Source organism: Nipponia nippon, unplaced genomic scaffold (genome assembly GCF_047370975.1).
Source record: "Nipponia nippon isolate SJK-2023a ecotype South Korea unplaced genomic scaffold, ASM4737097v1 scaffold_2, whole genome shotgun sequence".
NCBI classification, from domain to species: Eukaryota; Metazoa; Chordata; class Aves; order Pelecaniformes; family Threskiornithidae; genus Nipponia; species Nipponia nippon.
In genome coordinates this window covers 45,289,529-45,309,093 of record NW_028262336.1, presented here as the reverse complement: position 1 = coordinate 45,309,093, position 19,565 = coordinate 45,289,529, and the positions used below count along the sequence as shown (strand labels likewise).

Below are 19,565 nucleotides of genomic sequence, written 5' to 3'. Positions count from 1 at the left end.
AAGCCTAGTTGGCCAATTCTGGCTGCAACAGCTGCATAGTTTGAAAAAACAGTTCAAGACCCCATAGTGGAACACCTGAAATAAAAAGAAATACGGCCTTTACTCTGACCCATGCTAATTAATCTCTTTCAATGAAGCCAGCATATACCTCCAAATACACCCTTAACTTCACAGGCTGTACTCCTATGCTTTTTCTGCTGAAGCCACTCAAGCTTTATCTGGTGGCTCTGCCTCCAACAGGGTGGGAACGGCTGTATTCTTCCTTTTACCATGAGCTAAAAATGCCCAACAGGGCATCATCAAAGCATCACAGCTTTGATTGTGGACTGCTTCTGTCAAGCTTAACTAATTCCTCTAAGGTAACCTACCAGTTGCCTCCCAGATAGGGGAAGTCTTTAATGTGCACCATGAGGACAGCATCTTCTGAGGAAATGTCTTCTCTAACTAATGTATTGGTGTAACCTAATATGTTTCACATGCATTATTTTGGTTGTTACGCTTAAAACTGAACTTTTTTTCTGTCTGCATTAAAAGTATCAGTAATTGCTGTAATACATTTTGAAGTTACCTAAATGCAAGCAAGACAAAACAGTTTACAGTGCTCGGACTCATTGCAAGCAGGACTTTCAGCAAGCTTGAAGCTGAACATGTGGTGACCTCAGGTTGTTGTTCCAGACATTCAGCGACACCTGTAACTCTGGTTTTGTCCGTTGCCAGTGAAAACTAGGCAAAACATGGGGGCTTGTGTGTCTATTGAATAATCAAACTCCAAGAAATGAGAACTTCCTTGAACGAAACTATGTTGGAAGAAGTTAACGTAGTACTGTTGATTTTAGCTGTGATCAAGCACTCTTGCCTGGCTGCCGTAATCAATGGAAAGAAGAATTGTGTCTGCTTATAAAACAGCCAGGTAATAAGCATGCACTTGTATTTGGGAGTGTACATTCACGTGCATGCACGCACACTTGCATATGTAGACAGACTTTTCCTAGAAGCTGGGACGCTTTTGCTGTGGTTCAGCCCGGAGCGTGTTCCAGAGGGTTTGCAAGCTCTCGTGCATGGCTTTGGGTGGAACTGTTTGTGCATTGTCCTGGTATTGTCACAAGTGCCAGAGTGCCCCCATTGTTTGAGTGGGATCTTGGTCAGAGGCAATTCTGAGCGAATGAAGAGTGATTTAGAGCATGTTGCATTTAATTGTTACTTCTTTTTTTCCCCCGTGTCCCTTCAATGTGTTATGAATGTTGAACAGAGTCTGTGCGCAGCCTCGTTAAGTGCCTTATTGAACTATAACAGCAGGAGTGCTGTCAGCAGTTCCAGCAGTAAGCGTGGTCATGTATCGTGTATCTGCCAAAGAGCTGCTGGAGTTATGATGAGCAAGGCAACCAAATCCGAAACATCAAATTCCACAAACTTCTGTTACTGATCAGCAGTATCAGAAGCCAATTCACACGTGCTCCATGCACCTTTGCAAATACTGCCAGAAATGGACCTCTGCAGCTGTTGCCTGCGGCTGCTCGTGTTTTAGCCCTAGTTTCATAGTTCTGTACATCCTGGAGAAACCAAGATGAGTTACTGACTACAGCCAGGTTCTACAGCCAGAGGGAAGGACGCCTGTACTATGGCACAGTGTAAATAAGCCCACAAACTCAAGCTTAGAGAAGTTATTCTGTTCCTGGCAGCTGATTATGATTTTCTTGCCAGAAGGACCATGTGCTGCTTGGGACTGACTCTCCAGAGGAGTCCTGTAGTTGGAGCTTGCTGGTTCTTGTTGGGACATCTCTATGCTCCCATAGCCCTCACCTTTGCTTTGGCTAAGGTTCCTATTTGGGATAGAGGACTGAATTGTCCAGCCTCTCCCTCCTCTTCTTTGTCTCCCTTTTCCCTCTTTCCCCCACAGTTTTCCTAAGGGAAATAACAGGTTGCTGCTTTGCACTGTTGAAAACTGTTCTTGGTTTCTGGCTTGATGTCCTAGAGAGAGGTCATACCTTGAAAGCAAAATGCAGTTAGTGAAACACTAATAGAGCATGATATTCAGTACGTGCTAGGCTGTAGACTTCTCTAGGAAGCAAAACTTTAAAGTTATAAAGTATGGGGAAATTTGAGCAGGGATGTGATCATTTAATGTTGGTTGGGGGGATATAAAGCTGATGGACAGTATGCATAGGTCTAATAACTGTTCAGCATTTGTACTGTCAGTGGTTCAATACTGATGTAGAAGGAAAACCGTCAGGCAATCAACAGCAAATGCTTGTGAAATGGCGCTTTTGAGATTTACTCGGCATTCGGATCATGGGCAAAGTTGATTAAGTGTTGAGTTCGCAGCATGTCCATGCATTTTCTGTGTCAACACTCTGCCCTTTTGGCAGCCCTTTTGAGACTCCTAATGATTTCTGATATGAAGACTCAATTGCACCAACGTTGCTCAAATACCTTTTCAAACCTGTGCTGGTAACAGACTTGCGCTGGCGATTCTTTATAACCAGGGATCTGCTCACACCCATGGAGTCATTCGTGCATGAATGGGAACTCTTGTACTGGGAGGTACGTGGTCCTCCTGGTTCGTTCTTCTTCCTCAGCTGATGGATGCCAAAAATCGTGGGTTAAATGTGGGACAAGTAGGCAGGTGAAAACAAACAAATGCTTTTTTCCTGTTCTGTGCCAAGCAGAGATGAGAACGCCCTCCTGGAGCTTGCTGGGTTTTTGGTTTTGTTTTTGTTTTTTTGTTGTTCTGTTTTTTTTTTTTTTTTTTTTAAGGACACCAACCAGGCTGTAGAGGGGGTTGAGGAGTGAGGGGTTTCAGGACCTTCAAACTCTTAAGTTTTCCTGTGGATGGAGTGGGTTTTCCCTTTTTGCCCATCTGTGATCCAGGACAACTTGTGTGCAGGTGTTCACAGGGAAAAAACTTTCAGTCTCCAAACTGATAACTTTGCCATCATGCACACCTTGTGACATATCCCCTTCTTCTCTCTACTTGCACAGTTTTTTATCAGGGTGGGTGGGGGCTGAGATAATAACTCATAAACCCACATAGAAGTAACTCAGACACATAAACTGTTGTTGGGAGCATGAGCGTGGCGCTGCCTCTCCCTGCATCCTTAAGTTTTGCATGGGAGTCCAGCTCTGGAGGAAGTGAGAGCTCCTCAGAGGGCTGAATGTCACAGCTCAGAGAATTCACCCTGACATGATTAATTTTGTTACTTGATGAATAGGGAAACCTTGCCACCTGCAGAGAGAATCATCAAGTCTAAGCCAGAAACTGAGAAATCCATATAAATAAGGCTTCCCACCCCCCCCCCCCCCCCGCCCAACTTGAAGTGCCAAATAGATACTTTCCACTAAGCTCATAGTAGTACTTGACTTGGAAGCATAGGATCATCTCCAAAGATTCATTGCATATCAGCAAGGACTGAAATATCTTGCCTGGAAAAAAAAAAAACCTCTAGCTTTTAAAGCAGCACTGTTCTGTAGGTTGTGCTGATTATTGCTTTGTGCTGCATGACTGTGATTTTTGGCACGCAGTGTCACATACCAAATTCCCAAAATAAAATGCTACATGATATTTGAAGAACTCTTAGGAAGCTTTAAAAAGGGATTTGTCCACTGAGTGGGTATCTCTTCTGGTGAAGCCAAATGATGCAGCAGGAATGGTTTAAGAGGAGGAAACTTTAGTCAGCAAATAATTAGTCTTTCTAAATAACCGCAAGGGGAAAAAAGAAAACATTCCATCTGTCTTGTGTTTGTAAAAGTTGTCAGCAATCCTGCTTTGATTGTACAGGGGTTTAAAGCTATATGTTTGAATAGCTAAAACATCTGTTCAGCAACATTGTGAAATCCTTGTGTTCGGCACCCCTGATAAGAGGGACTGCTGAGCGATCGGCTCATAGAGGCTCTAGAGGCAGCAAGGGCTGTACGTACAGTGGTCACCGCGTGCCTTTCCTCCTCCTGGTCAGAGGAAAACGTAGGAGACAGCTGCTATTTTACGCATGATTTTCCTTTGAGAGGGGGAGAGCAGGAAGTGCCTAGGAAATGGTTCACGACAGAAACCTGCAGTTGTAAAAAGGAGAGAGGAGGAGGAGAGCTCATGGGTGCAGTTTGTGAGCAGTTGAAATACTGATACCACAGCAGCAGAGGAAAACCAGACTTCTGCGGGAGTGAGCACGTCCCAAGCCAACCTGATGGAAGGAGAGGCAGTACCCGAGGCCAGGAGAGCAGCCGGTAAAGCCACACGGATCGCCCTCATCGTCTTTGTGAGTGGCACCGTTGTGCTTGGCACCACGCTTTTCTTGGGTAAGTGAAAAGGTCGAGGCTAACCTGAACGCAACCCTCCCCAGCCTGTCTGCTTGGTGCCAGCGTTTGTGCTCCACGATGTGTTTTGCTGAAAATCTTGGTCTCTTCTTCTTTTCCCCCCATTTTGTATTTATCCTGAAATGGAAATGTGTCAGGAAAGGGATTTGTGGTGGGAACACTAGAGCTGGAAGATGCAATGTGAGCTCATGTAACTTTTTGAATGCTGAATTTAAATTTGGATACTCAGTTGAATGTGTTCTACTCAGAATTGGGTTCTTTTGCAGAACTGGGAGAAACAGGTGAGATTATGCGTATTAGTAACGCTGATTACAAACTCACAGATTGTGACCAAGGAGAGAAGAGAAAGCAGTGTTGTATCCTATAAGAGTTTGCAGAGACAGATCCTCTTTTGGAATAATTCAGCTCAACTTTTCATTTCTTTAGACCAAGACAGATTTCCCTGGACTGGAGGAAGCTTAGCCTCTAAGCATATCTTTTGCTTCCTTCTGATCCTTTATGATCTTGTGATCTTGTTTGAAAGGTCTGCTTCATTTATAACCACAACAGAGAAAATTATGCCAGATTTTCTATAGAATAGTTAAAGCACCAGGCTCGTACTCAGTGTTTCTCTGCTCTAGAGCAAATTCTACAAACATTTGCAGGCAAGTAACTTTTGTGTATGTGAGTAATCCCACTCAATTCAACAAAACTCTTTATAAACGTGAGCAGGATTGCATCTTCAACTTGTTAGTGCAAAATATTTTTTCTAGATGAAAAATAATGTTTTTTCACTTACAGAATACAATATGAAACACCAGGGAGAAATGGAGAGACCTTATTTCTTTTTTTAGCACTAGATTGTTTGTTTATTGCTTGTAAAAAGCAATAGACATTTACCACCATAGCTTGTCAGAAATATAAGTGCTTTATCCATGGACCAGACCTGAAAATTCAAGCAAATATATTAATTCTTAGAGCTGGTTTTCTGTGTTGAGGCCTATTCCATAGCCAGGGATTTGGTGTCAAAATTTTCATTGGCATAACTGCTAAGAAAATAAAAATGCTGGCCTTGGGTCAAGCCAAATGTTTTCAGGATTTGTTTGGAAATTGTCTGAGGTTTTCAACCAAAAGAATAAAGGAAAAAAGTTAAATTGTTCTGGTTTAACATTTTGTCAATGCAATGTTTCCATGTTTCATTGTGACACTGTTTTGTTTGTAAGTTTGAGTTTAACTCTTTTTTAGTTTTGTTATTTTTTAGTTTTGTTAAACTGTAGAAAAGAGACTGTTATTTCTGGTCATGTGAAACATTTCAGGCACCTCAAGATGACCTTTTTTTCTTCAGTTTTCATTTAATCTGCAAAACTTGCTGTTTCTGGTAGACCTGAAACAATTTCCTCTCAATTTTCCAGCCTGAGGAGTGAAACGTAGCCTTCTCCTGCTTCTCTTCTTTCTTCTCAGAGTTCCCACAACTGTAAGAGGAATCTGGGAGAATCACGTCTTTTTATTTACTGTTACTTGCTCGTACCGACTGTAGCCATACTATGACTTCGGCAGGGAGCTACCAGGGGAGCCACTTGGCGTCACGCGGGGTCCTGCCTGCAGCTCTGCGGACAGTGGTGTGGGCTGTGGAAGGGCAGGAGCCACCTCCTCCGTGGGAGCCGGGGCCAGAGCAAAAGGAAGAAGATCGCTCTCAAGTTCCCTTGAGCAGGGAGTCAGGCAGCTCTAAACCTCAATTGGTAGCCTCTCCTCCTGACTCGGTAGCCCTTTGGGCTGCTCAGATTATAGGAAGACCCACATTATTAGTATCTGCATATTTGTATGCCTTTTCCACTTTCAGATTTTTGGGGGGAACTTAATTACGGTGTATATTTGCTTAAGAATCTGGAAACAGGCTTATAGAAGAAGCTGGGACACTGAGTGTTATAACCACAACTGTATGTAATAATGTAATGGTTAGTTCTCTTAACAACAAACAACAACAAAACGGCAAGAGAACAAAACCAGGCAAAGTTTTTCAATCAAAATTAGCTGTTAATTAAAAGGGAAATGTTACTGCCAAAGATTTTTTTTTTTTTTTTTAATTTGCTCTACTGATGAAGTTGTAAACAGAACAAAACCAGTTGAAATGATATTTCGCTTTTTTTAATAAGTATTAAAACCACGAGGGCTACTTCAGATTCTTTACTGATTCTTTTTTGTTCTCCCTCATTTTACATCAAGTGCAAAAGGATTAAATGCTGTCTGGGATTTTCCATCCTTTCTCTGCTTTGTTAAGAAAAAAAATCTAGCAAACTTTCAAGACCTGGATGGGTTCTAAAAGGCTAACTTTGAAGAGGGGAAAAGGTGAGTCAGGAGGAGTGCAACACTTTATTAATAGGGACATTATCCATCATTTGCATTTCATATAGCTCAAAATCATATTCTGAAGACCTCCATTTCTCTATTTTCTACTGTTCTTCAGTATTCCAATTACAATCTTTATATGCCTCAAAATCTTGTGTATTTCTTGGCTAATTTACAAAGGTTGAGGTGTTGTGTTTCATTGAGTCAGCTGAAGCTTTGGTAAAGTTGTCCAGAAATAGTTTTACATTCTCAGTTTCTAAGAAAACTTGGTTGAAATCCTGCCATTTCTGTTATTAATTGTCATTAAAGCTATGAGGTTGGAAGAGATGAAACAGCTTTATGTTCAATTCTAGCATTAGGTTTTTTATAGTAATATTTTCCTGTGCTGAAATACCATTTCACATTTTCTTATCCCTTTTGAACAATATATAACTACAGGAGAAATTGCTTTATAACTATCGGCACTGGTAAAGCTATGACACCTTAATATATTCCAAGCTTGGGGTTTTTGTTTGGCTTTTTTCCTTTTTTATTTTTGCCATGGACTGAGTTATTAAGATAATGAATATGACGGGACATTTCTTTGTCTACTGAGCACATCTACTGAGTCTTATTTCATCTACCTCTTGGGACTCTCCCATCCTCATCCCAAGTGTCAATTATCTGCATATTTGCTGCCTGACAGCAGTGTCTGAAATTAGCCATTCCTATGCTTAAGTTTCAGTGGCAGCTGTAATACACATTTTTAAAAGATGAGCAAAATCAACTGACAATTTCATAGTTCTTGTCAGCCAGGGTTTTGGAAGCAAAGACAATTACAATACTTTTGGGAGCCAGTTCAGACATGAAACTGCCCTGTGCCTTATAAACCACAGCTATCCCTGTGCCTGTTGCTATCTGGTTTATTGCAGGCTGGAATAAGGAGACCCTGAAAACACCCCGTCGGTGCTGGGTCGTGCTGGTGGGACTGGGCAGCGCAGTGCTGCCGCAGGAGAAGGTGCAGCAGGGCAACGCCAGCCCCAGAGCTTGGGAAGAGCTGTGGAGACCCTGCGGAAGGTGGCTAGATAGCTCCATGTTGCATTGCCAGCTGTGGAAGGTGCATCTCTGGAGGATGATAGCAACAATGACTAACTGTTTGTATCGTGCTGGCGCTCGCTGGCAATAAAGCTGAAGTGTTGTTACTCCAGGCACTGCGTAAATGTACGCTGAGACAGCCCTTGCTCCATGCTGCCTACGAGCAAAGACAGAAGAAGGAGAAAGCAGGCACAGGAGGGGAAATTTATTTGTTACGAGCTGCAGTATTTACTTAATATACATTCTAACTGTTTTAAATCAATGTAGTCAGAGATGCATTAGGGCCAGAGATTGCACTGACATTTGAATATTCAAGTACACAACATTTGGCTGCAATGGTCAAAATTCATTACAAATGATCTCATTATGGTTTTCCATTTTGCAGTTAGCCAAGGTCTTATAAAGTTTCATCCGAAGCAACAGTACTGTTTGACCTCAGAATGCATTGAAGCTGGTAAGCAACAATTTTATCCTCTCTGTTATATCATGATTATAGTATGTTAATGAGATATTTATTCTGTTTAAATTTTTCCATGATATGCTTTACTCAGAAAGCTTAATTAATTATGAGGGGGGGGGGGGGAAAAACAAACCCAGACTTTTTAAAAGTCACTGTTTAAGTTGCTGCAGATCTGTTTATTTTCTACAACTAAAATTAATATTTTAAATTGTTTTAACTCTATTCTACCCAGGTTAACTCGAAGTTTCCTATAGGGATTGTTTATTTTTTTTTAACAGGAAACAAAATGTTGGGTGACTTGACCTTCAGGTGTATTTTGTTGTTTCTTTCCCAGTAGTCAGAACACTAGCAAGTGACTTGTTAGGCACAGAGATGCTTTAGGGCCACATCTTGCACAGATTTGCACAATTGTAATGTGGTGACTACGACTCAAAATCTGCAACTACTTCCATATTGTCAGGCTCTTTTTTCCCCATGCAGAGATACATGTGGTAATCCTTATAAAGCTGGGACACCTATTAATATTAAATGCGAGCTAAAGGGACTGGGCTTGGTAGGACCTGAGAGACATCCATTTTGCACTGGTCAGTTTTGATGGAGTTCTGCTCTCACTAAATCAATGAGAGTTTTATCATCGAGTCTAATGAGAGCAAAGATCAAACGTTACCACATCTGGAAATCTGCACCTAGAGCTGTTTTATTGGAAACAAAGTGGACATTGTGTGAACTTATGAAAGTATTTATTTCCATTCTGAACCATATTAAGCTGATACTGTGAGGTGCTTGGCTTGTGTTCGAAATCCTGAAAAATTCTGTGGGGCTCCATAAGTTGAAAAATTTGCAGATCTCAACACTACCAGGACGTTTCTTGCCATTCTGCTTCTGCTCTGTGCTGCACTGACAGTGCTCTTGGCCGCCCTGGGCACCACCCTCCAGAGCTGAGTCTTGAATGAGTACAAATATCTAAGTAATGTGGGATGACTAATCAAAACACCACCACCACCCCCCCCCAAAACCTCAACAAAATAAAAAAGGGGGGGGGGGGGGGCTTCATCTTGAGCTTCAGAACAAAAATATGTCACTTAAGAAGTTTGAATCTGAATTGGCTTTCTTCCTCTCACGTGCACATGAAATAACACAGATTTTTTTTTGCAAGCTCAGCAGAAGCTGGGATTTTGCACCAAAGCAGACTTGGACACCTACATGGCCTGACTGTTTTAGCTCAGCGCTCTGTGTAGCGACTACGTAGTCTCTCGAGACCTGAGCCCTGCCTTGCTGAACGGCCTTTCAGGAGTGACAGAAAATTGCCAAGGACCAAATGTCTTCAGTGTAGTCAGTTTGAGAGTTTCTAATGTGAGAGAATTACAGCTGAGACATAGAAATATCATAGAAAGAGTTACTGGATGCTAGAAATAGTACTGTAAAGTCTGTAAAAGTTATCAGATTTCCTGCTAGGATTTTTAATCAGTTATTTGGATAAACCTCAAAACATATGGTCATTTGGCCAAAAAATGTCCAGTATCCACATATTCCATGTTACTTGACCCATGTAGATTTATGCCACGATCACTATAATGCATGAAAGGGGCAATGGTTTTAAACTAAAAGAGGGTAGATTTAGACTAGATATAAGGAAGAAATTTTTTACACTGAGGGTGGTGAAACACTGGAACAGGTTGCCCAGAGAGGTGGTAGATGCCCCATCCCTGGAAACATTCAAGGTCAGGTTGGACGGGGCTCTGAGCAACCTGCTCTAGTTGAAGATGTCCCTGGGGGACATCCCAGGGGTGTTGGACTAGATGACATTTAAAGGTCCCTTCCAACCCAAACCATTCTATGATTCTATGATTCTATGATTAGATACTCAAAAGCTATTCTCTAGCTTGTCAGACTGCTCTTTCTGTTATCAGTCTCACCTGAAATAGCAACCAGTGGGGATGCAGTCACAAAATGGAGCTGAAAATACTACAATTATCTTTTCCAATGAATGGTAGATCAGAACTTGATTTGTTTTCTTGTGCAGCTATTCAGCTAAGGTAAACAGTGCATAATTTCTGGAATGCTAATTACAATCTGCTTGATATGTATTGCTACTAAATTCCTCAGGCAATTAATTCTGTCATGGCAGCAATGGAGAGCCTGTCTTCAGTTGTCTGGCTCCAGCAGTTCATGTTCCTGTAGTGCTAGGTTCAGTGGTCATTGCGTACAGCACTCAAGAACATTCATTACAGGTACTTTGTCTTTTTGTGCTTCTCATGTAGGCACTGTTAGATGCTAGAGAAGCTGGGTGGTATTTTTGGGGCTCTTTAAAAATGACAGAGATCAGGGCACACATCAGCCCTAGAACAGCAAGGCTTAGCTTGCCAGTGAGGTCAGCATCACGTTGCAGAGACTGGTGAATATTCATCATTGTTTCTGGACTGTGGCCTTGTGTAATTCTCTATTTAGGAAAAAGTGTTCCACAAAATCTGTGTGGTGTCTTTTTTACAGCTGCTGGCATCCTAAGCAAGATAAATCAATCTGTAGATCCATGTGAGAACTTTTATCGATTTGCATGTGATGGCTGGATATATAATCACCCTATTCCTGAAGACATGTCAAACTATGGTGTTTATCCTTGGCTGCGACACAATGTGGACCTCAAACTGAAGGGTAAGTATGGCATTTCTGAAAGTGCTTGGTTGGCTTGTCACTGTAGCTTGTTAATTGGCTGGTTTTGAAATGAATAAAGACTCCATACTTCTTTCTGATCATTGGATAATATCCAACAGCCCAACTTGATGTTCTCTTTTAAGTATATTTTTTTTGTTTTTTACTGAAAATAACAGTGAGAGATAGTGAATTATAACACAAACAGAATTTGGGAGGAAGAATACAACTGCTAGAAACTCTACCAGTTAAGAATGGAGGGATGAAACGGTACTCCTTATACCAACGGGAAAGGCGAGGGGATTTGGACTCTTTCCCCCTCGCAGTAGACAGGTAGACCAGAGTGCAGCAGCACGGCACACACACTTAAGAATGTCCCAGATCCAGACAAACATCAGTCTAGGACAGCACTCTGTCTCTAGCAGTGGCCAATAGCAGGAAAAGAATATAATAAGGCAAAACCAGAGTGTTATTATCCAGTATACTTACCTAGCTCTTGGCAGAAGTCAATTTACAGGCTTCCGGAGATGGAGGTTGTTTGCGTATTGGGTTTCCTTCATGTTGCCATTCAAGCTGCCATTGAAGTACCTGAGCTATCATCAGTGAAACAGAAGGCTGCTTAAGAATGTGTGTCTGGAGGAAAAAATAGCTCCAGGGTGGAAATGTGTAGGAAGAGAGGTATTTTAATCTGTGTGTGACCTGACTTTGTGCTATACTCTGCAGCAAGGCCACCTCATCAGGAAGCTGTGCAGACCAACTGGGGAGGAAGGGTGATGATTATTGTTAGGTTGGAAAACCCTGCCAGAGTCTTATAATCTTTGTTAAAAGTTAGTCATGCAAAAGAAGGGATATGTGCAAGACTTATTCTTCTTGTTGGTGTGCTTGAGCATTGCACACCTTGAGCACGTTATTGACCTATTAGTTGACTTAAGAGCCTGCTTTGAGCTCACCACAGAACAGAGGTCAGTTTTAGGATGTTGCGCTTAAATACGGCATTTATTTTTCTCTTAGATTTTGTACATATGTGCATGTGTAGTCACCAAAGCCCTTCTCTGCTTGCTTTCTTCAGTCATATCATATTCAATTTTCACATCATTAAGTATTTTAAAAGCTGCATTCAGTTTCAGAATATGAGTTTGGAATTTCAGCATAGGATATGATCTGATGACTGCTGTTTTAAGTCTGCTGAAGATGCCACAACCAAAGGAAAAAAAATACTGACAGAGCCTGCTTTAAGTTATGCTTTGCATTCTAATTGTTCTGCTGCCAGAACCGGGCTGTATTAGATAACTGCACATCCTGCATGAACCACAGCCACAAAGAAGCCAGTCCTAATTGAATATAGAGTAGCAAGCTGTGACTTTTATCCTTAATTTCCTCTTTTTACAGAGCCTAATGAAGGACATCATGCTAAGCCACGTTTTTATATGGTTTTCTTACGGCAGTCCCTTTAGAAGTTGCTAATCCAGAGCTAGGAAAATACAGGACAAAGAAAGAAACATCTAAGTGAGAAGTATTTGCTTAATGGAAACTCCATATCAAAAAAGGGGTGTAATGAAGTGCCTGATAACTACTTTAATAGGAGGCCTAAACTGCTCCTTGGCATGGTACAGGGACAAAGATGTGAAACATTGGGTGGTGTAGAGGAGTTGATTTAATATAACCTTTGTTATCTTCTCCTTAATTTTTTACTTAATAAACTTTCCAAAATATATTCTTGGTAATTAAAAAAGGAAAAGAAAATAAAAAAGTGTCGGCTGACCAGACCTTGGAAGCCAATTTAATCTCTCCTTCCTAAAGAACTCTTAGTGGAACTTTGTACTTCATTGTAAATGTCCCTATTTGACACTCAGTAGATTAAAAAAGCCCCAGTCTTTAAAGAGCTGATTATTACGCAAGTTCTATGTTCTGAAATATTTATCATATTAAAGAAAACTATTAATCTTAAAGTGATAACATGGCTTGGCGAGAAAGTCACATTTTTCATATTTGATATTCTTTGATGGTGTGATATAGATGGAAGTATTTATTCAGGCAATATATTAAAAAATAGTGTTGCTTAAAATAATTTAATTTGAACATCGAATCTGTTTTCTGGTCCCTGAATGTTCTTGAGCCTTAGGCAGAAAGGGAGTTTGGGTATTTGTGCAAAGACCTGTGTATGGCCTTGGTTACACAAGGGTATCTTCAGTCTTCTGGAAGCTTCATTTTCTGTTCAGGGGCAATTGCTATGGAAGAATATCTTCCAGTTGATAATGGGTAGCAAGTGTAAGAATTAGTTTTGCCTTACCAAAAAGTGATAGGTGTAGCTGTATAACATACTGAACCCTGCATTAAGTATTACCAGGCTTAAAAGCAAAGCTTTTTTTTTTTTCCTTTTCCTTTTTCTTTTTCTGAGGTTGCGGACACACAAGAGCATAGGACTTTGCAGGTGTCAGCTTCAAGAAAGCGTAGAACATCTTCTGTATTGGTGAAGGGTTTTGGTGCTTTAATGGGGAATTCCAAAGAGAGGGATGGCAATGGGTCAATGGAAAATAGCTGAGAACTACTGAGCGGTAGATTTTTTGCCTGCGTATCTCTGGTTGATTGAAGGAACAGGACAAGAAATGTTCGTTTCAGGGTTCTTCTAGATTTGCAAAACTTAATGTGATAGTTAAAAATCCTGTTTTTTGTAAGATTTGGATTTATAATGGGGTAGGAATATATATACACATACACACACATATATATATATACACACACAATGCTCCCATGGTTTTCTTTAGCTGTCTTAGGATGGATTCAAACTAAAATTATATCATCGTTTCCCCTTTAATTTCTTTTCCATCCTTTGTTTGAGGGTCACTTGGATTTCTTTTTCTGCTCTTGGAGGAATCTCTAAACCACATGTGTAACTCACTTTGATCTCCTGGCTATACAAAATGGACAAAACCCTACCCTGGTGAAAGCAGTGGTAGGTCTTTTCTTGGACATCAGCAACAGCAGGATTTCACACATTGTGGAGGAATGTACAGAAGACAATTGTAGATAGCCAAAGATATGTCAAAAGTAGAGACTCGTGTTTTTAGTTATGACCCAGATCCAGGTAATGGATGTCTAATATTTAGGTTAAAATTTCTTCATTCCTTATAGAACTGTCCTGGGGAGGACCGAGGTACTCTTACTTCCAGTTAACCATTCCTGGCTCGACCAGAGTGTCCCTGACTTGAAGCCAGCCTTTCATTTGTAGATACACTGTAGGCATGTTAAAAAGTGCCTCTCCTTGGTTAAGAACAAACACTTTCAGTGTTGATGGGCCTCTGAGGAAGCTCTCAAACTCCTTCAAAATGGAAAAAATGATTTGACTGTAGCACCTGTGGCATGAACAAAAGCTATCTCAAACTGCAACTGTTTCAGCCTTATGTCAGGTCAAGATTGCAATGCCTCTGCAAGTTAATAAATGTTTTTCACTTACCGTAAAATTTCCTGCAAAGCTATTTGTGTTCCTGCTGAACTTTTCGATTTTGATTGGTGACCTTAATTAAGAGTTTAGGAGCACTATTGTCTTACCATTGAAATGCAAGTGGCTTTTTGTGAGTAGTTCAGAACTGGAAGTCTGAGGCAAGTAAATCAGTGCCTGTTACCTGTGGTGAATGTTGATTGTGAACCAAGCAGTTTCTTTTCCTTTCTCTGAAGTCTGCAGAACAATGATATACAGCTGGTTTGTTGGTTTTGTTTTTTTGTCTTTTTTGCTTTTTTTAAGTGACCATGCAGGAAGCAATAAATTAAAAAACCCCACAAAACTACACAAACATTCCTAAATCTCAGCACTGCAAAGGAGCTGATTTAAATTACGTGACTCATTTGTGAACATGTCTTCCAGGCCTTTTAAATTTTAATTTATGTCTGTGGAAACCAGTTTACAGATTAAATCTCCATACTGATCCTGGCCCAGTGAGACATGTACCTGAGATGAATTTGCTGCGTTAAGCTTTCTAGCGTGGCTATTTTCTGAATGCCAGTCAATTTAAAATGAGAAATTTCCAATGTGGCATAGAGAAAGAAATGGAGGCCTTTTAGGAGGATATGGTGTGTGGGTTTTTAAAGAACATCAGACAGACAGCAAACAAAACAGCTTGGCAGTGTAGGCAACTTTTCCCAAGATAATCTGCAATGGTTTTCTTAAGAAAATAAATTCTTTTTTAAGTAAAACTAGTAAGGTAAAAATATCTCAGTATGGAAATTTATACTATTTGATCATAGGATAGTCCTTTTAGACACATCCCAGAAGTTGGTGTTGAGCGGCTGCTGCTGGTGTTGAGCGGCTGCTGCTGGTGTTGAGCGGCTGCTGTCCTGCACAGAAGACCCTGTGCCACAGGGTTGTTGTAGGGCTGATTTCTCTTCTTCCACCCTTCAGCAGGTGCTCAGTTGGGACCACTGGGATCTCTTGGATGTGACCCATGAAATCTGTAATGTAGCTGCTGACATTCATCCCTAGGTTTCTGTATTAGCTGACCCATCTTTTTGTGATTTCTTCATTTAGAGGTAGCTCATTGAGAGCTGTCCCAAGTAAGAGGGAGAATACCAGCAGTAATTAAAAAAAAAAAAAACAACACACCTCAGAGGATGTTTGTTACTGCCTCCAATATCTTCTTGTTAGATAGCTGCTCCTGGATAACAAGATAGCAGCAAACAGCAACAATGCTTAACACTGTTTTGCTCAGTCTTTTCTACTACAAACAGATCTTTTTCCAATGGTTTAGATATTTTTTTTCAGTGGTCCATATCTTTCCTATAATGGCTTATTCATCTAAATGTAAGAAATAACATAAGTGGCACAAGTCAGGTAAATCTCTCTAGGCAACAAGTTAATAGGTTTTTGGTAAAATGAAATACCTGAGTCAAAGGTGGAGAAGCCAGGACTTTTTCCAGGCTTTGTGGCTGCTCGAAATGAAAGTTGTATTTGTAATGGGTGATTTTGGGAAACACGGAGTACAGAAAGGAGGTAATTTTGGTTCCTAAATGAGGTTTCAAGGCAGCACAGTAACTGAGCCGCAGGATTCCCACAGCATCTCCCTGGTCAGGAGACCAGAGCGGCATCCTTGTGCAAGCCTGGCGCTGGAACGGGAATGGGGCTTACAGCACGTTGCTCTTCCACATGTGGCACAATATTCCCCCTGGATTTACAGTGAACCTCTGTTTTGGCTGTTGCCTGCAGAAGGATGATATGTTCATATCTGCAGATATTGGATTTCAAAATCACAGTATGACTGTACTTTGGACTGGTAATTTTGCAGAAAGAGGGTTCATACCTTGAAAGGCATAGCAATCCATGTCATCTGATTTCCCATTTTCTGACTAACAAAAAAAAATGATGCAAGTACGTGTTGAAAGTATTAATATAATGAAGTAAAGCTTAATGCTGCCATTTAGCTTAATGCTATGGAGCTCTGCTTATATTGTAAAAATTGGGGATCTTGCAATCTTCTGGTTTAAATGCAATTTAAATTCTTGTGCCTAATATTGTAAAGACGTGTTATCCCCTGCAGCATGATACTGGGAGGCTAGAGGAGCAGGGTAGGGTAGGGGGGGAATATTGCTCAAAAGATTAAGATTTATTATTGAAATTAGGTTTATGAACAGAGGCTCTCACATCCCCATAAGATTGGTTTTGTTGCAGTTTGTGTACAGTTATGTCGGTTGACTTTGAGGAACTCACATGATGTGCTTATCTTTTCATATACAAACTCAGAGAATTTACAAAATGCTGAAACTGGAAATAAACAGCATTGTCATTTAGGAAATGTGCTGTATATTAGGGCACGGAGCAGCATTACGAAGCATTTATGTAAGCACAGCTGTTTGAATCCCATTTCCATGAAAACTTCCATATTGCCAAAATAGATATTCAAGAAAAGAATTAGGGAATTTCTTCTCAAGGGGTGAGGGGGAACCCTAAAATCTGAGAATATTAATTGGGTTTATTTGTGTAAATACCACATCCTTTCATGAAATTGGTGGTTGGGAACATTTGTTTGATTTACTTGATCTATGTTCCTTGGGAATTAGAATTTATATGAATTGATTAATTACTAAATCTTCATTAATTCCTGAGGACGTGCATATTAATTACATCCTCATTAATGCAAAATTAATTCATAATGATTAAATGTTCTACCAGAATGTCAGAGGAATTAATAATGATGGGCTGGTTATTTTCAAGAGTCACTAGTCTAATCATGGTGAGATGGACACTGCCATCAAGAAATAGGCTGATGGACATTAATTGTATCAAATATGAAGCATGTTTGCCTGAATTGATTAATGGTGTGTTGATCATCACTAAATGCCTTTTAAAAAACCCAACAAAACAACCAACCAACCCTCTCTCCCCAAACTCACAAAATAATACAAGGGGTGGGGGAGACACAGTTTATCAAAACAAGGCAGGCCTAGATTAAGGCATCAACTCCACGAAGACAGTTCTGAGGAATGAGCTCCTGGAGCTGCAGAATACACTGGTAGTTTTTATTTTAAAAAAAAAGTTAATGGTTTGAAAATACGGAAACTATTGTATTTAAGGCATATCTGAGGCTGTGTAAGCCAACATAAGGCCTTCCAAAAGGGACCAATAGCCCCATTCATTGGCGTCCTGGATGCTTCTGCCTTCCAAAGAGGTGGGAATATGCAATATGGCAGGTGGTAAGACAATCTGGATTGTGTCTAGTACTCTGCATTATTTCATGTTTCTCGGTGAGCAAGGAATTTGCCTCTTTGAAAGTTGCTTGGAGTGATTATTTTGAGTCCTTATGTACACCAGTAAGATGATTCTGGTGACCTGATTATTTACAATGGGCAACTGAGAGAAAAAGGTAAGAAAGTAGTAGAAGGCTGATTAAGGAAGGAACACAAAATACATGAAAGTGGAAACAATATATGCTTTGGTAAAATTTAAAAGCCACATTATAAACACCAGAAAAGTGTATTGACTTACTATTTTATTTTATTTTAGATTCAAAGGGAAAAGCTTTATTTAGGCAAGGATATTTTTAAGCACATGGAGAAAGATTTTTGCAAGGCTTTGATGCTAGTTTGTTTTTCCATATATATTTAGCAAACAGTAGGGAAATCTGGACCATAATGCATTAGAAATTCAAAATAGGTGTTTATAAAATGCATTTAAATCATTTTTGTAGTGCATTAGGCTCTGACTGCTTCGCTTCCAGTCCTCTAAAACTGAGCAATGTTTACAGCCACCAGGAAAAAAAAAGGAAGAGCAGCCTTAATGTCGGTAAGGTGCTGGTATTTTTAAAAAATATTTAACTACAGCGGCGAGAAAATTTTTCGTTGTTTTTCTTTTTAGCTGTGAGGGAGTGAAAAGCATACTTTCTTATTTTGGAATCCTGGAAACAAACTTTTATTTAAAAACCCATCATTTGCAGCTCACTTCTTGTAAAGAGTCTGGTGGGGATGAGGACTCCAGACTGCACATGTCGAACTGTGCACCTGAACTAGCAAGAAGCACTGCAGCACGATTAGCAGAACTGGTAGTTTACAAAAATAAATAAATTTAGGTTAGTTCATATTTTAGGGAAGCCTCAAAAAACAAATATTGCTATCAATTGTTAATAGAGGAAATGTGTTGTACGCTAAAGTTGCATAGCGGGAGAAATTCTCAGAAGAATTTGTGTTTTAAAAGCATAAAGGAATTTAATCAGGCCTTGAAATTATGTGTTTGAAGTTGGGTTACACTGGTGTCAGAAGAGAGCCGTAAGTAGGCTTCTGCGCTCTCCACTGAGGTTTCTCCCTGTGAGGTTTTCCAGGCAGGCGAGAACTTGCTCTGCTCTTCTCCCGAGGCTTCCAGATGCAAAGCAGCTCTGAAACGAAAGCTGGGCAGGTGCATTAGTGTGGGAGTTTGACCTATGCTAATAAACCTGCTAAGAGGGATAAAGTTGTACTGAAACATTATACGTTGCGTCCTACAGCAGGAGATGTCCATGTCTTTTTCAGGAGAGTGCTTCGAGAGAACAGATTTAACTCTAAGAATAATCTTGGCTTGACTATACTTGTCCTGTTCCCAAGAGATATGTCCAGCTTTGAAATACGTCAGTTAAGCCTGTCACTTCCTTTTAGAACATAAATATATATATTTTCTTCAACCTCTCCTCTATGTCCCACTCCAGCTATAGGGGTCAGGTTTCCAAACTGATGAGAATATAAATATATATATATATATATATATCAGATTTTCTTCTTTGACGATCTCTTAACCTGGACTGTTTCTGTTGCAGCTATTAAACTCATTTTCATGTAGCAAGACAGGGAAGCTACCATTGGTCAAGTGATCACAACAGTCTTGTGTATAATTTTACATGCTGTGGCCACTGCTTTTATTTTGAGGTAGAACATTGTGCCCCTCGTAGGCCTTCATCCATAAAACTTACCACTGCCAGCTCTCCTTCACTTAACTTTGGTCTCTGAAAAAAAAAGAATTGGAAACCAGATATTCTAAATGAACATCAGCTGACCCCAAACCATTCTGAAATAATCACTCTTGGAACATGTAAGCTCGCATTACTGTAATTAAGACTGTACATTTATTTGTCTAGCTGTGATTTCCGTAACAGCAGCGTGGTTCTGAAGTTTTTTGTGTGCCCTTTGGCATCCTGGCCAAATCATTGCTCTGTGAACCGTACTGAACTTGACTTCTTAAATCCAGTGCACTTGGAGTTTGAAGAAAAGGCAGTGCCTTCATGGCACTGTTGGAGTCCTT

The 19,565-nt window shown here is 40.3% G+C and overlaps 1 protein-coding gene across 1 annotated transcript in view; it reads left to right on the top strand.

The window, feature by feature from the left end:
- The first annotated feature begins 3,910 nt into the window (after positions 1 to 3,910).
- PHEX (phosphate regulating endopeptidase X-linked) overlaps positions 3,911 to 19,565 on the top strand; it is a 114,171-nt gene continuing 98,516 nt past the window's right edge. The window contains exons 1-3 of the mRNA XM_009476238.2: positions 3,911 to 4,287; positions 8,090 to 8,158; positions 10,655 to 10,816. Coding sequence (XP_009474513.1) covers positions 4,176 to 4,287; positions 8,090 to 8,158; positions 10,655 to 10,816 — 343 coding nt within the window. The 5' untranslated portion in view covers positions 3,911 to 4,175. The remainder of the gene's footprint in view (positions 4,288 to 8,089; positions 8,159 to 10,654; positions 10,817 to 19,565) is intronic.